Here is a 16,973-nt window from a genome sequence, read left to right as displayed (position 1 = left end):
GTATGCATGCAGAAACCAACAGCAAAAGTCTTTATGCTAAATTAAATGGATCTGAATCTTAAACTGAGAGTGTTGCAATCGTGTTAGTAATGTTTGTCTGATAAGCTCTTATTTTACTTTAACGCTGCAGTTGTTCAGTCTCAAATTTGCAGCAACACAACCTGATCGATGTCTCGATCCCTTTGCGAAAACCATAAGATTTACTTTCTGTGACGTTCAATTCAAGCTCTGATGCTTCGGTTGTCGTGTTCTCATGCAGCACGACAACTGAAGTGTGTGTGAATGCTTTTGTTGTTTGTCAAGTGTGCATATGTGACTATCATTAATAAAAAAACACAAAACTGTTGATTATCATATTCTGAAGGATAAACTGAGGCCTACTTGAGTGACAGCTCGGTGGTTCCAATTCTTCCCATCACGTCCCATGCATGAACACAGGCAGAAGAGGAGGGTGGTGTGGATTTGGGTGGGGGGGTTTTCATGCAAACAGAACAGAGGAATGAAACAAAATTCGAAGCACATGTAAGAGAGATGACACTCAATCAGTGGCAAGAGATGAATAAACACAGGAGAAAAATCAACGTTCAATTAAAAAGATTTGAAAACAAAATGAAACAGAAAAACAACCATAACTGTGTGTGTGACGCCTCTGCACAACAAGCAAAGCATGCATACACAGCACCATCACTTCTAGCTGAAAAAAAAAAAAGGTGGACAGCAACACAAAGTGGATAATTTCGACACTGGCAATAACCATGAATTCCAGTCAGTCTCAAGGTGACATGTGCTGCTTTAACATCGCCAAGAATAACTTTGACAGCTGCCCCTCGTTAACCATCTTCCATCTCCTTATTTGAAAACCTGGAAACATCAGCCATCAAAGTTATTCATGTCAGCTGTTAAGGTCTGTAGCAACAAGACGTTTTGTGGCCAGTGGGGCAATTGTTTACCAGCTCTCATTTACCCGGAGCCATGGATCACTGCAAAGTGTCACTGAGTTGTTGCTGAGACGGGAAGATGATTTTGGAAAATGGACACTCAGAGCTCGGATGCGGCAAAAAACATTTAGGCAAAATGTGCAAACGAACGCCACAGTCAATACTGTACAAAGCACACGTGTGAAGGTGCAGCTGATGGTTACTTTCACTGTTGACTCTTTTTGCAAGTGATTAATTAGTGTTGTTTAAATATAAGAAAATAGATGGAAGATGTCCAACACTTCCCTCCATAGTTGGTGAATGCAAACATAAATTAAACTAATAAATAATTAACATATGTTCATATTTCAAGCGCATTAAATATAGACTAAGATAACGAGGGAATGTGCATTTGTGAATCACCTAGACTTCCTAATTGCTTTTGTATCAAGGAATGCAAACAATGCCATTTTTTTTTACCTTTTACTGGTCCATTGTGTTACATTTAGTAGAGTTTATTGGCAGAACTTAAATATACTACCCATAAATATGCCCGTATAAGGCTAATATCACTTAAAGTACATATAAAATGTTTATTTTAAGGCTAGGGCAACCATATTTTATTAAGATTAAGATTAAGATTCCCTTATTAGTCTTGTTTTATGGCCCTGCCATACTTCCACAGCAACCTGAACAAACAAATCAACACTGTGTGCATTCCACTCTGTGGAAATTTTAAAATGTAAAGAAGAAAACAATCTGGTAAACAAAGGTCACCATAGATATCTGTCCTGGGTGGGAAAGGGAAGAGTCATCTGTTATTACAATCTGCATTCTCACCATTAGATGTCATTGATGACAAAGGACATTTTATTTAGTCCTCAGCATTTGGTGTGTAACGGAATAAACTCAAATCAATACATTTGGTGTAAAAATACATCATAATGCCTGAAACATGGAAAAAGTGACACCAGCATTATTGTTTGACTCAAAAATAGGGTTGTTGTTTTTCTCTCGTCTGCTGATCCCAGACTGCTTGTGCTGCAGGCACTTGGAACTTGTCAGCATTTCAGATGCTGAAGTGTTGAAAGACTAGAAAGGCCCAAAATGCTTGAGCTGCAAATACAACTGTGATCACTGTGAACCGACAAGTCTGTTTTTTAAAGCATTATTGCAGCGTTTCATGTTGCCTCATCCTGTACGAGCTCCACAACAGCCCCTGAGAGACGATGTACACACTGTGCCGCTCACTGTGCGACACACAGCATCGTTAAATGCCATCACAGCACTTTGCGCAACCACGTCACTGCAACACGAACACACACATCATGAGACATGTCACATTTAAGCACACACACACACCCACACACACCCACACACAACGACGCATTGATATAATGAAAACCGGCAAGTGCAGTACACTGAGGATCCATTTAATCAGTGTGCGAGCGTGTGTGTGTGCACTTGTTTTTGTTACTTTTTTAGGACCTTTTCTGGCATAAACACTGACCTTGTCAGGACCTGTAGTCCTCATGGAGACCAAAACCTGGTCTGAATGAGGCACAACCTCAATTGTCAATTAATCTTAATTGGATAACGCTTTGTTTACGATGTACAAATGAATAGAAGTCAGTGTCAGTCCTTAAAAGGATAGATCTGTATGTGTTTGTGTGTATGTGTACACATGTATCTATATCTTTTGACTGGTCGTCACTTAAAAGACCTGTTTGTGGTTGAACACCTGATTTCAGTGATCAAGCATTTGCACACCTGTTTTTTTTCGAGCAAATTATTTGCATGTTTTTTTTCAAACATGGGACCAATCGATTTTCCAACAAATCCACAGTGAACCAATCAGAACGTTGTTGTCAATGTTGTCGATTATGTACACAGTGGAAGTAACCAGTCCCTAGATTGTGTTTGTTTCCCCAAATCCCATTCATTTTAATGAAAAAGAAAACTACGTGGTTGCAATGGAGCTTCAGTGGGATGGTGTGTGTAAATCAAGCTTCTAAATAGTTTTCAACGACATTCGCTCTGAGCTGCTGTCTCCGGCTGCTGCTGCTGGTGTGTGTGTGTGTGTGTGTGTGTGTGTGTGTTCTTGTACTTGCGGCATACTGAGGACCAATGAGGGTTTTAAACCAACAAAGTGAGGTAATTTTTACGAAGTGAGGACATTTTGGCCGGTCCTGACTTTGTTTTCATTGAAATCACTTCCTTAGGTTGCTATAACATGCTATACTCAATTTGTAAAAAAAAATAATAATATTAATTTTGGACAACATAGTATAGTATGACGTTTGTTGTCAAATTGTGGGTAAATTTTTTTTTTCACATTTTGGACGACATAGTATAGCATGAGTTTTTTGTCAAATTTTGGACCAAAAATGTTTTGTCAAAGATTTTTTCAAATTTTGGACGACATAGTATAGTATGATGGTTTTGTCAAATTTTGGACCAAAAATTTTGGGTCAAATTTTTTTTTTCAAATTTTGAACGACATAGTATAGTATGACGTTTCTTTCAAATTTTGGACCGAAAAAAAAAAAAAAAATCAATAAAAATTCCAGCCCTTTCTGCTCTGGGGCTCCACCTGCAGACATTTTATGGTACTGCAACCAGTAGTTTTTTGTAGATGTCGTTCATGAAGTAGATATTTGTAATTGTGTTGATTTATAAAGTGGAAATGCTGGTCCTCAGTATGCAGCAAGTACAAGAATGTGTGTGTGTGTGTGTGTGTGTGTGTGTGTGTGCGTGTTCTGATTGCAGACACACTGTGATGCGATTTTTCCCCTTGTCCTCATAATTAATTAGTTACTTCACATCACTCTTGATGTGCATGGGGAAGTGCGTCATAATTTGCGGCCAAATTATCCGCACTTTTGTCCTGTATTTTCACAGCATGTCTGTTGTGCAAAGACCTTAAGAATGACGTTTATGTCATGGTTAGGCATTTAATTGTAACAATTAAGGCAAGGGTAAAGGGCTGAGGAATATATTATGTCTATGTATCCACTGATATAGCTGTACAAGAATTTGTGTTTGTGTGTGTGCAGCAGCGCCAAAAGTAAAAGTTGTTCCAAGAACATTTGGATCTGATTCAAAAGGTGCGGTCGTGCTGCACAGATATGTTCAATCGGCAGCTGCAGATACAGTATGATGTACAGTCAGTATGTTCTAAAGCAGATTACACCAGCAAAAACCCCATAATTTCACAGAAAATATTTTTAAATGTCATTCTCAAAAGTCATTGTTGTCATTCTTTAAATAAAAGGCATGTCAGCACAGCTTCTGCATAAGTGTAAAAAGAAACACCACCAGCATGAAGTCTGAATTATTCCTGTGTTGAAACTGTCCAAATTGACCAGCTCAGCGTGTTTTCTCTGTAAAATAACACATCTTAATTTGGAATCACAGCCTATGTTTTCCCATGACTCCTTTCCTTTTGTCAGCCGCCTTGAGGTGCAAAATACAGCAGAGCTGTGGTGAGAGACACTCAGTTTACTAATTTTCAAGCACATTCCCCAATTAAAATGTGCCAATTATCTGAGAATCCTGTGACAGTTTTCCACTCTGTGCTTAAATTCACAAGTAAACATTATCATGCTGCTCACTCAGGCTCATTTTCTTCAATGACACAACACAAAATAAAGTGAAGAGGACCTGTTGTGGACTACAGTGGTTATTAAATATGGTCGGGTGGTGGCACGGAAACCTAATAACCTGTCAACTCCCTTTAAAAATGATCACATCCAGAAGTTTAACTCGCCGGCAAAACACAAGAAAACATTTCCCAACTTATTACAAGTTGCATAACGGGGCTGTTATGAGGTAATAAGTCTCATATAATGTCACAATTACTGGAAAAGTTAAATAAACAGAATAACTCTGAATCTGTTCTCATCAAAATGCTGATCCTTCAACATTTAAACTTAAGCTGATCTTCTGGGTCAACGCGTCTGAGATTAAATGTAAAGAAATGTGTTCTGAAAATAGATGCAAATTTGCCACAGGTGGTTCAGCTTAGCATCAACTCCACCAGCCAGATGTTCCCGTTTGTTTTTCTAATGTTACATTCCTTATGTATGATAGTAGTCTTTTGTTTCGCATTATTGTTAACTTCTGAAGGCAGTGATTTTGAGGAGTTTCGTCTTCGATGACGTCATCGCTGATAACTTCGAACGCGCTGAAAAAAATCGACCGGGATTTACGGTCAAGACATAATTATGTTTGAAGACGACGAGAAAACACCACCGTAATCGACTGTCGAGTGTTTACAACTGCGCACCAGGGGTGACAGTGGATTTACCTGCAGATGCCACAGAGCTGTAAGCTCTATCACCATCACATGTGAAGCAGACCGTTACAGTCATTACATGCTGTTCTTCACACTCCATCAGGACTAAATCAAGGCACTGACACAAGTTGATATTACTTTATTTTCTTACTGTTTTTTAATTGAAAATAGTTATTCACTTTAATTTTACATTTTTGTATCTAAATTAACTAAATTTCACAGGAAAGCCACAGGTGTAAGCTCTCAAATACTTTTTGAATTGTGTTCCTATATCTGCTACAGAGGCTGAGAAATCGGTCGGCATTGAACCTCAGGTTTTAGAGACATTTTTTCCAGGCGTTTCAGGCCTTAATGAGTTAATGGATGAAAACATGTGGGTCACCACCATTATCATTGTTTTATTATATATTATTATATTATTTATTTATATTTATGTATTATATATATACCCCAAAGAAAGAAGATGTGCAAAGATCAGCAGTGTGAATGGTAAGTGGGCGGTGGTTAAGGCTGGGTGATATGGCCTAAAAATAAAATCCCAGACTTATTTATAAAAAAATCGTTTTTCGATTTAATCGATTTTAACTACTAAAGACAAAATCATTATTCATATGATGTAATATGTGTAAATGCATGATGTTTTACACACACACACACACACAGTGTTTAAGTGTCAGTTAATTAAACTATTTAAATATGTCCTCCATGACCGTAGCACAGACTCCGTGTCTGTGTCATAGTCTCTGGACTAAAATACAGGGACATCGTGATGCCGGTCACTGACCAGTTAAATATTGAGATTTTAGACATTTCCCTGGTAATTGTCGGAGATTTAACCACGTTTTTGGGACCTAAGGAGGAAAGACTTAGTCTGATATATCACAGCGGTAGATCGCCGCTCACAATCAGCGGTGCTGTCCCTACTTGTACTACTGCCTTTTGTTGAAATGGGCTTTAAACAAACAAATCACCGATACTAGTTCTTTCTTGGGAACAAAATTCTTGCGCTCGTTTGCGATAGCAATGTTGTCGCTATGTGTGCATTCGTGTGCGTGTCCGGAGGGGAAACAAGTGGGGGGGTTCCACACGGACGCTCCCGAGGGCAAAAGGACTGCTGTAGTAAGAGGAGAAAATAATAAAAGTTTTTATTTTTAAAATCGTCCGGAGTAAAAAACTTGAATTAATCGATAAAATCGATATATCGCCCAGGCCTAGCGGTGGTGTTTAACTATGACCGCCTTCTTTTGGATTTATTCATCAGAATCAGAAGAATTAGAAACTGCACTGCTGTTGCTGTCAACATGTGCTTGAAGAATGAATGAATCTATGGTGCAAACAAAACTAGTTTTTTGAATCACTAATCTGCTAATCTTATAATAAGTAGATGATACACTGAGAGGTATAATGCTGCCCTCCACAGGGGGAAAAAACAGCTTTTGCATCTTTGTATTCTTACATATAGACCAGTTGCATGAAGGAATGCTAAAACTGCCTTAATGACAAGGTTGATTTATTTTAAAGGTGCATTATGTAATAAATCTAAAGCAACTGGCAGTAAAATCCTCCTTATATGTCACAGAGACTCAGGTTCATATAACAAACTGAACTCACCAACAACAACAGTACAGCCAAAACATTTGCATTAAAAAAATATTTTGCAGACTGCAAATCATGTTTATGTTTTGAAATCATGTTTTGGCATGTAGCGCCACCTACCGCCGTCTACCAATCATTGCAGTCAGTAGAGTCTCAGCTGCCGAGCAACCACGGGTTGCCAGTTGCGTCAGAAAACGAACCTAAAAGACCTCTGTATTTTGAATTTGAATGTAGTAACCGTTTTTGGCCACATTCTTACACGTGGCACCTTTAAGGAAAATCATGAAAGCCTCAGTTCAGTCAGTTCAACAACAACCGTTCTCTTTTGAATTGACCACATGAAAATAAAGCATGTTCAACTGTCTCTGGGTGTCCACACTGGCATAGACCATCTGGGTGTTTTCCTATCATTTCCAGATAGCTGGTTAATCCACAATGCTCCAATCTCAGTTTATTTAGACCGACTTCATCCCGTACCTTTAACTTGTTTCTAACAGGCTGCAGAGAACGGTAATGCTGATCTCACACTCTTCTGTCTCATTCCATTTTCTTCACAGACACTAACACATTCATCCGCCCCTAGACTAACCTTTCAACCTAACAGGAAAGACATAGCACACCGGCCTCTACCAGAACAAAATATCAACTGCCCTGCTGAGTGAAAAACCAGCGCCATATAACATTCACCCCTGGGTGACACAAATAACAGGGGTACATCACAGTGCCCTATTTTACAAACCCTTACGCAACAAGAAAAACATCTACATAAACAAAAATGTCTCAGATAATCTAACTGCATAATAGTTAAATATATCATCAAACATTAAAGCTGCACTAAACCTCCCACCCCTGCACAACCGTATCCGATGGAACCCTCCCGGAATGATAAAGTTGTTGCTGCGTTTTCCCCAGGGAGAGGAGAACACAGGTAAGTGCATATACAGTACATTTCTGTAAAGTGCTTAAATAAGGCACAAAATTACATGCAATTTGTCTCTACTCACAGATGGCGTTTCAATCAATCCACCCAGAAAAACACTAAAGCTACTAGCTTTAGTAACTAACGAGCAAAACACACAAATTAACAAATATTGCAAGAAACAAAATGAAGCCATTGTGTCATCATTATGTCTTGCTGGAAATGTATAACCAGATATACAGTACTTTGTAAAAAATAGCTTTGCCAAATACTGAGAGTACCTCTATCACAGACCTCCTCAAATCGCTCTGACAAAACAACAGTCATGATCTGAAATGCAAACCCTCTGTCTGGTCTGAAAATTAGCAACAAACATGGAAATCCAGCCCTTTCAGTGGATCCCTAGATCCATCTGAGTAAATCTGATAACACTATGACTGATTGTAAGATTCCTATACTCTTGAACTTATATGCTCATTTGTTTTTGGCTATCTTCAAGCAGAGATAAGTCAGGAGGAAACCAGAAGAGATACCACATAGATCCTTGACTTTGGAACACCTATGTCATCATTCTGAACGCTCTTGCCTTTGATATGATGATAAAAGCGCTCATGTCATCAGCATGACAAAGGTAGGCTATAAAGCCAATTGTACCACAGACATAACAAAATCTTTTCGATCATGACGCTGCATTCTGAACAAGAAAAAAGAATACGGAAAAACCCAAAGTATCAGCACGTGAAAACCAAGTTGGATACAGGATCTAGCCTTTCAAAATATATGGAAAAGCTCGAGGAGAGGAGAACATACTTCAAGTATAATAATGATGAAATATTCAAGCGGTTAGAGGAGACAACATTTGCACAAATGATACTTCAGGCGCACTCTTCAGGTACAAACCTGGAGCATCAGTTCAGTCCACAGGATGTAGGGGACACCAGGAAGATTGGCAAGATAGGACCCAGTGCCACGTCAACACAGCTGAGTGTTCTCAGCTGTGGTGGAGAGGTGAGCCTGGAGAATGAGGACCTGGCCGACAGGCCCTGCCCCAACTGGCCCTATCTGCTGCTGGACGTACGGGAGCAAGATGATTACGACCGCTGTCACATCATCGGTGCACACAATTTTCCAATTGTCATGCTATCTCGATTCAGGGGCATAAAAGAAATTTGGGAATATAAAAATATACCAGGAAAAATAATCGTTTTGTATGATGAGGATGAGACCATTGCCAGTCGGGTGGCCACAATCATGTGCCAAAGAGGGTTTGAAAATGTCTACATGCTCTCTGGAGGTCTCAAGGCAATCTCTAAGACATTTCCAGAAGGGATGACGACAGACTCCACGCCAATATCACATCTGTCCACATCCACTTCCTCATGTATGTCCTCGTCCACCTCAAAGAAGAACTATTTGCAGCAGCTGCAGCAGAGGCAGCAGGAGCCAACTCAGGCAGAGGAAAAGAGGTGGTGGTTTACATCAGATGAGCTCTGCAAGATTCAGCAGCAGCTGGACGAAATCAGCTCCCAATCTGGAGCAAATAGTGCCGGAAGTCAACAGAGTTCTGGTCTTCAAAGCAGTAGACCCTTGAAATTGTCCAGCCGCATATCAACCACCAACGCACAGTCTCGATCTGGACCATCCAGAACCCAAAGTCAACAGATTTCCAAGATGTCAACCAATTTACCCTTGAATTTGTCCAACCTCATGTCAACCACCCACTCCCAGTCTGGACCGCCCAGTGTCGAAAGTCAACAAACGTTCAAGTTTCAAAGAAAAAGACCGTTGAAAATGTCCAGCCACGTATCAACCACTCTCTCAAAGTCTGCAGCGCCAAGTGCTAAGAGTCAACAGACTTCCAAGGTTAAACCGCGCTGGAAATAACACCACCAACCCTCAGCCACACAGATACATGCAGTTATAGCATAATTATACAAATAAGTGTATAATGATAGCCTTGGAATAAGCCTTTTTTATATGTACATGTAGGGGCCTTACTTTACAGAGGTCACCATCTTGCTGCGCGGATATTTCAACGACAGCCTGAACAGATTCTGATTTGTGTGGCTATTACCACATAAATCAATAAAAAGGGAAACCGCCGCAAAGAGAGCTTTCACATCATTCTGATCTGCATAGGCCACCGTAGTTCCCTGACATGCTTAGGAAAGGGGGGTGAGAGAGTAAGCAAGCACTTCTATTATTCCCAAGTTATATTAGTAGCCACAAGGGAGAGCTCAGGAGAATAGAGCTGTGTGTTTAAGGTGGTTCTGCTCCTGACAATCGGGCAGCAGCTCTATCATCTGAAATTGAATGTGCCAGTACCAGCAGAGCACCGACCTCACAGTATACAGCAGAAATATCAGACTTTCTGCAATTTTGATTTAGATTACTTACGAGGAGCTGTTATGGGACCTTTTTTTGGTTCCTACAGCACCAATCTGATGCAATTAATATAAGAAGTTTATTAGTAATGTTATTCTTGCTTGCTTGGCAGTTCATATGTATTGGGAACACTAAACTAACCACTTTATTAAAAATATTACACAATATGACACTAATCACTTTACCAGGAACACAACACTGATTGGATTATTGCAAACACTACTGACAGTGATTCCTTAATTACAAACATAATTCTGATTGCTTTAATGAACAATATACTGACACTGATAACTTTAGTAGAAACACTATACTGGAAAAGGTGTAAAAAAACAATCTTTAAGCAGTATGACAGGATAAAGTCTTGTAACTACGCTGGAGCTGTACACACACTCCCTCAGTCAGGTCTGATAGTGTTGCTCGACACCACCCATTTTCAGATGAGTGGATTTTCTTTTCAATATATAATCATTAAGAGAAAAAACTGGGAATATAAAAGCTTCTTTTTTTTCACACGCCTAACTAATCCTGAAGAAATTGAAAATTGTCATTGTGTTACATTAGGTTTTATTATTTGTGCCTCCAATGACTGATGGGTTGATATGTGGTTATAACTTCCTCTATAGCTAAACAAATTTATTCTGTTCAAGAATCATACTGAGGCTCTCTGAATAGAAAATGGTCACCAATATTGGTTACCAATACCATTAATTATGAGTGGAAGAAAAAGGTTTTAGGTTGCTCTGCTGATACTGGCTCATCTACATTTGATAAATTTTTTAAGACTTGAATAATAATTTAAATGTTATCTAAGTATTTTATGATTGATTGTCTTTTGATATAACTGAACGTCTTAACCTTGTGTGCTCCAAGCATCCCCACAAACACACGTGACCAGGGTACTCACCTCATCGACATTCTCAAAGGCGTTGATGACATCATAGGGCAGGCAGGACAGCAGGTCAATAACAAACCACGTCTTCAGGTAGTTCATTCGAATCAGCTTGGGGTCCGAGATGACCTCACCTGCGGGTCCAACAAATGTGGTGTGGAAGTTCAAAACGATGTCCACCAAGAAAATGACGTCAACAATGCTGTCCACCACCAGCCACGTGACATTGTTCTGCTTGGTCTTGAATGAGACGTTGTAGGGCACCATGATGGCTGTGTAAAAGGTCAGGATTAGGATAACCCAGTCCCATGTTGTCTTGAAGAGGCAGTAGTGGAGGATGATGTGAGGTGGGGTCTTGGGGGTCTCCTGCTTGTACTGCGGTAGGATGTCCGAGCCAAGCTGCAGGACCTACAGGAGAATGAACAAGAATTATGACATACACTCTTAGGAATAAAAGTGCTAAGTAGAACCATATAAATTTCTTCAGCTTGTCCTCATAGGATGAAAAAGGTTCTACCTGGTGCCAAAAAGGGTTTCTCCTACCTGGGACCCTTTTGGGAAAGGGGTTTTAAAGGGTTCTCTGGATCAAAATGGTTCTTTCTGGAACCATTAGTGTTACCAAGAACCCTTGAAAAAGGGTTTTTCAGAAGCAAATGGTTCCAGGTAGAACCTCAGCCCTTGTAGAAGGACCCTTTTGGAACCCTTACTTCTAAGAGTGTACTGACAGTGAGGTGGAGCAGGTCATCTGTTCTTTAGAAGTGCTGTGTGAATATTGTTCCTGAAACCCATTTTTATCAAATTCTTAACCCGCTTCACATTCAGCCAACAACAGTGAAAGAGTCTGTAGCTCTCACACATTGGGTGATGGACCCAGCTGTCACTAACCCTCCTGTCTACCTACATGCACCCTGCCCTGCTCACAGTGCGTGACGACCAGAGTCTTCACAACAAGCCAGAAAAGCATACACTCCTGAAGCAGAGAAAAGTAAGTAACCTCCACAAAAGATGATGACTTCCAGTGTCTTGTGGCAGAGCTTTGATGAGAGGACTGATGGGATCTGTTGTTTGCATTTTGTCAAAGTTTAGCCTGTGGTTATTCTTTTCCAGACTTAAGCCCAGTAACCACCTCAGTTGGCATATGTCGGGGGAAGAGTTGCACTCGCACACAACAACCGACAAGCAACCAGTGGGCACATTATGCGCCTAGGTGAGCGGAAACTACTTTCCTTACCAGCAGATGGCAGTAGTCTGTATTCCTAGGGAAACTGGAAAAATGATCTGGCCATGCACATTATTTTGGTTGATCATCACGCACAGTGACTTCAGTTCAACAGTTGTATTCTAATCTAAATGTCCAAATGAACTGAGGACCCACTTGATTTGTCATTTCCATGTCTCTTCCCGTCTTCTGATTGATTGATTGATCGCAGCAATCTCTCATTGATAGACACAAACACCGATCCAACATTGTAACATTTGTTCATCTTGTTTTATTTTAAAACTAACATTCTTCCCCTGTCATTATTCCAGGCCCCCCAGCTTGAATTCATGTTCCACTTTCATTAATTTCACCTGTGTTCAATAAGCCACACCTGGAGTATTTTGTCTTCCCTCAGTCAGTCGCTGCCAGTTTATCGATTCACTCTGCCTTGTGATGTTTCCTGCTGCAGTTGTTACAAACAAGTTGAATTGGCTGTCAAGCTGACAAGAGCTGACAGTGCTGCTCACACCAGCTTGACGAGGGCTACAGACAGTTATCGACTGCGAGTCTTTGACGTGGTGAGAATAGGTGTTAGACTTGATAAAGGTATGCATCCTCTAAATGCTCGTCTGAAGTTTTCTGTTCCTCTTCACCTACAAATTACATTATAAAGCAACGTGATTTGGGGGGGAGCAGTTGATAGTTTCATGGTAAATCTTAACATTTTTCGTACCTCAGCTAAGCGGGAGTGCTTGTGGACGTTTTCTCCTTTGTGAACCGTGGGCTGCAGTTGTTGTAAGACTCCTCTGCTGCTTGTTAGAGCTCGAGTGAGCCGAGCAAACTTTCCCCAGCCTGAAAGAATATAAACACAGTCAGTATCCACAAACTGTAAAGGTGTGATTTTCAACTGGATATTTTCCGAGGCTATGACAGATTCTGGCACCTGCAGTAATGCTTTGGCATCAACAACTTTGAAAAGTCTCAGGTTTGTGTTTGGATAAATTGAGGATATCTTTTTTATATATGGGAGACCTAAAAACAGGGGATGTGTATAAATTGCTGAAAAGAACTTTGTCAGAAAATTGCATCAAACAGAAATTCCAAATTACCCTGCACGATTTTCTGATCTGCTCTTGCTATAACTGAGTTTGGTCTAGACAAGTCAGAGTAGATTCTGTTCTCTGGTCTGCTGTAGCATTTTGGTTCACCCTTATCACTGTCATTTAAAGCCCTAGCATAATAACTGGCAACCCGTGGTTGCTCGGCAGCTGAGACTCTACTGACTGCAATGATTGGTAGACGGCGGTAGGTGGCGCCACATGCCAAAACATGATTTCAAAACATAAACATGATTTGCAGTCTGCAAAATGGTGGAGATGGGAGATGGAGTCTGTGCTCCATGCTGGGACTATGCAGTAGAAACACAGCATATGGCTGCAAAAGGTTAGACTGGCTTATAAAAAGCCCCGAATGCCAAACAGAATCAGAATCAGTAACGTTCTGCTTAAGTACTGGAACATTTGACTTCTCATTTATTTGTCTTTATGGGACCAACTACAGTCACTCTTTGGTTATTAATGTCCGTCGGCCATGTTTCATATCAGAGAGATGCAGATGTCTGATGACTGTATCTTTGCTACCTGTTAATGCTGAAGTTTGAATTACAATCTCAAGCTAAGGGCACTAGTACTTGTTTGTAGCTCCTCTCGTGAACCGATTCAAACTGATGACTATCTGAAGTTTGCAGTGAAAGTCAATTCTACTTCAGTGTGATTTACATAGTAACGCTGCATTTACAACCAGTGTTTAGGCATCAAATCAACAGTCACATGGACCAAGTAATCTTTTTTTTTTGTATTTGACTGAGGTGTGTATTTGACTGACTGGGTGCTTGTCAGAGCAGAAGCACAATACACAGGCTGGGATTGTGTTACCTCTGCCTGTAACATAGAGCACACAGATATTTGAAAAAGTGCATTGGGGCATTTGATGCCCAAACATAGAAGTAAATGTAGTGTTATTATGTAAATAACATTGAAGGAGAAATTGCTTTCACTGCCAACTTCCAAGTGCACGAAGTTGAACAAATTAAATTAGTTGACTCAAACCTTTGGAAGAATCATCTTCTATGGGCTGTTTAAAGGCTGTTATGTCACTGAATGTGCAAAGGAACAGCACCACTTTCTCCTGTTCATTTCGAATTGGAGCAATCTTCACAAAAAACCACACGGGCGTCCCTAAAGCAGAAAAGGAGAAGACGTACATTTAGCTGCAATATCTGATTACATAATATATAGGAAAAATAAATCATAGTCTTTGGTGAAATTGAAATATGGAGCTTCAAATCTCCATGTTTCCTCTGCAAGCAGAGCAAGGTTACACCTGTGAGTGGAAACAAACAGCGTTTGCACATTTTTCTGGGGAAAGTTTCTCTGGTTGAGCTCTTGAACAATTAGCTCATTTCTGTGGAGGTAGAAATGTTCTGAGCTGCTTTTGAACTTGCCTCTGTGCTTCACACAGCTCAGGGTACATTTGCATGACAAGAGAATGGAACATATCATTTCTCCCTTTAGGTTGCATATGTGCCGCTACTTACTGTTCTTCTTGTACATGAGTATCTCAAACGAGTTCATCTCATAATTCTCGAACGTGAGTCGCACTTTTTCCGTCGTGTCCTTATCTGTGAGCTCCCCGTACATGAAGCTGGAAAACACAAAGGGAAAAATAACCATTTTAATATTGTATCGATCCACTCTTACGCTGCAGAGTGCAAAGGAAATCGAAAATGTTCCAATAAATTAAGGAGTTTTACGAATATTGCCTCGCTTAAATTGCGATATGGAAATCTGCTTTCATTTTCATTGATAGCACATTAATATCATCATACTAAACTTCAACCGTAGACTTCTTTTTCAGTAGAAAATAAACAGGGACGATAAAATGATGCCATGTATCAATAGTTACAGCTAAATTGTGCAGACCACTTTCTGATTCCCAGACCTTTCGAGGGTAGAAATAGGCGACATTATAAATAGAGCAGCAGTAGATTAACACTCATTGAAATATATCCTGAAAGTATAAAGAAGATAAATGTGATCTGGTGTTTAATTGGCCAAATGCAAAGTACCTCTCAAAAACAAATTAAACCTGAGCATGGGTCAAAAACCATGAGCACATTTAACCACGCTGCAGAAACATTCATCTCACTTTGCTTGTTACTGCCACCCTCAGTAGCAGCATGTTCCAGCATGATCTAAATATAACTTAGTTTGTTATGAAATACAAGAGGAGGGCTAAATTTAATGAGACTACACTCTGACGCTGCAGAGACTTTTTAGACCAGTACTTGATTAAATATTACTGATAAATGTCCTCTCTCTCTCTTCTCCTTCTTCAAAGAAAAATACTTGCGTACTGACTTTCTTGTCATGCATGAAAAATTCCCACAGGTCCATCACTGTATGTTTACAGGATCTAACATAGGAGAAATATACATAATTGAAGATGAATGGTTCAAAATAAAATATGTGTCTTATCCACACAGATCTACTGAGAAAACTCTTTAGTTATTAGACTGGAGCATTCTGGGGGAATGAGTGTACATGTAATGTTTGAGCCACAATCAATATCAAACATCCACAGTCTGAATGATTAATGAACTCATCATCATATTTTTTTTATTTTGACAGAAATTAATCTGCATGTTGCTGGTCCTAAACTTCAAATTCAAATATTTTTGTAAAACAAACAAATCATGGTTGAATATAAGAATAATGAATAATGTGACATTGTTTCTGTTGCAGTTTTACAACTGTGGCGAAGGTTGTGCTGTTTGGTTTTAGAGCAGTAAATACTGGACTGCACGTCTTGCTTTAGTTTTTCTATCATTTTTGCAGACAATTTGGTCTGATATGTCTGATCATTCAAGTATAGAAAATATCTAGATGGTGATGGTAATCTGTTTTAAATCTGTAACCAAATGGATAAAAAACTGAGGCTTTACTACAGATTGAAGCTATTGCAGATATTGCAAATTAAATTGCAGTCACAAGATCTGTCAGAAAAATCTCAGTTTGATATTTTACCCAATTCGTTCAAGCCTTACTGACTGCATGCATCAGTAGATTTAGAAAGGCTAATTATCTTTTCATCTAGTTTCAACTATGGACAAAAAATATTTGCTGTGCACCATGGATGCAAGTAGCATAGTGAAATATGTTGATCTGTGTTTCCCAAACCTCAAAATGATGACTATGTCTTGTTTTGTCCATAAACGAACAAAGAGCAGCAAGAAAACCCAAAAATATGAATGTAAGAGAAGCTAAAAATCCATCCATCCATCCAGCCAATCCCAGCTGACAAGTTGGGCCACATAGAGAGAGTGTCCATTTTGCCCTAATACCCAAATCTGCATGTTTTTTGGACTGTGGGAGGAAACTAGAGAACCCGGAAAAAAACATGCATACATTTATTATTAGAAAAAAAATGACAACAATTTTAGATTTTCTCCTCCAATAAAGAATCCACTCCATCTACCAACATAAAAATAAGCCTTGAACAAATTGTCTCACTCACACTGTTCAATATTTGTATTGGCAAATCATCTGAAGCTTATGTCTGGGGACCTGTGATGATAAATCAGTAATGGCTGCAGTCTTGGCTGTGACAAACACCATCTCCCACTAAAAACAAAACCTCCCACGCTTTTCAAATCTGGCAGTACTACCGACTGTGTCCATGTGATCTGATTAATATGGTGGCGACATACA

At 39.7% G+C, this 16,973-nt stretch overlaps 2 protein-coding genes across 3 annotated transcripts in view; one reads left to right on the top strand and one right to left on the bottom strand.

The window, feature by feature from the left end:
* The window catches only part of kcnh1a (potassium voltage-gated channel, subfamily H (eag-related), member 1a), a gene marked incomplete at both ends in the record, with an annotated part of 50,618 nt that overhangs the window by 21,135 nt on the left and 12,510 nt on the right, over positions 1–16,973 (bottom strand). The window contains 5 exons of one of the 2 annotated variants that reach the window (XM_083898180.1): positions 382–408; positions 11,019–11,411; positions 12,938–13,056; positions 14,313–14,441; positions 14,801–14,907. In XM_083898180.1, the coding sequence (XP_083754306.1) occupies positions 382–408; positions 11,019–11,411; positions 12,938–13,056; positions 14,313–14,441; positions 14,801–14,907 (775 nt within the window). The remainder of the gene's footprint in view (positions 1–381; positions 409–11,018; positions 11,412–12,937; positions 13,057–14,312; positions 14,442–14,800; positions 14,908–16,973) is intronic. The other variant, XM_083898181.1, reaches the window with a different exon arrangement.
* LOC310934026 (centrosomal protein of 41 kDa-like) lies at positions 8,597–9,613 on the top strand (the record flags this gene model as incomplete). Its single annotated transcript, XM_083897640.1, has 1 exon — positions 8,597–9,613. The coding sequence occupies one exon, from the start codon at positions 8,597–8,599 to the stop codon at positions 9,611–9,613; it is 1,017 nt and encodes a 338-aa protein (XP_083753766.1).

This window comes from Microchirus variegatus (assembly GCF_963457635.1).
Source record: "Microchirus variegatus genome assembly, chromosome: 11".
NCBI classification, from domain to species: Eukaryota; Metazoa; Chordata; class Actinopteri; order Pleuronectiformes; family Soleidae; genus Microchirus; species Microchirus variegatus.
Note: the sequence above shows the minus strand (reverse complement) of the source record. Positions and strands in the feature narration are given on the sequence as shown.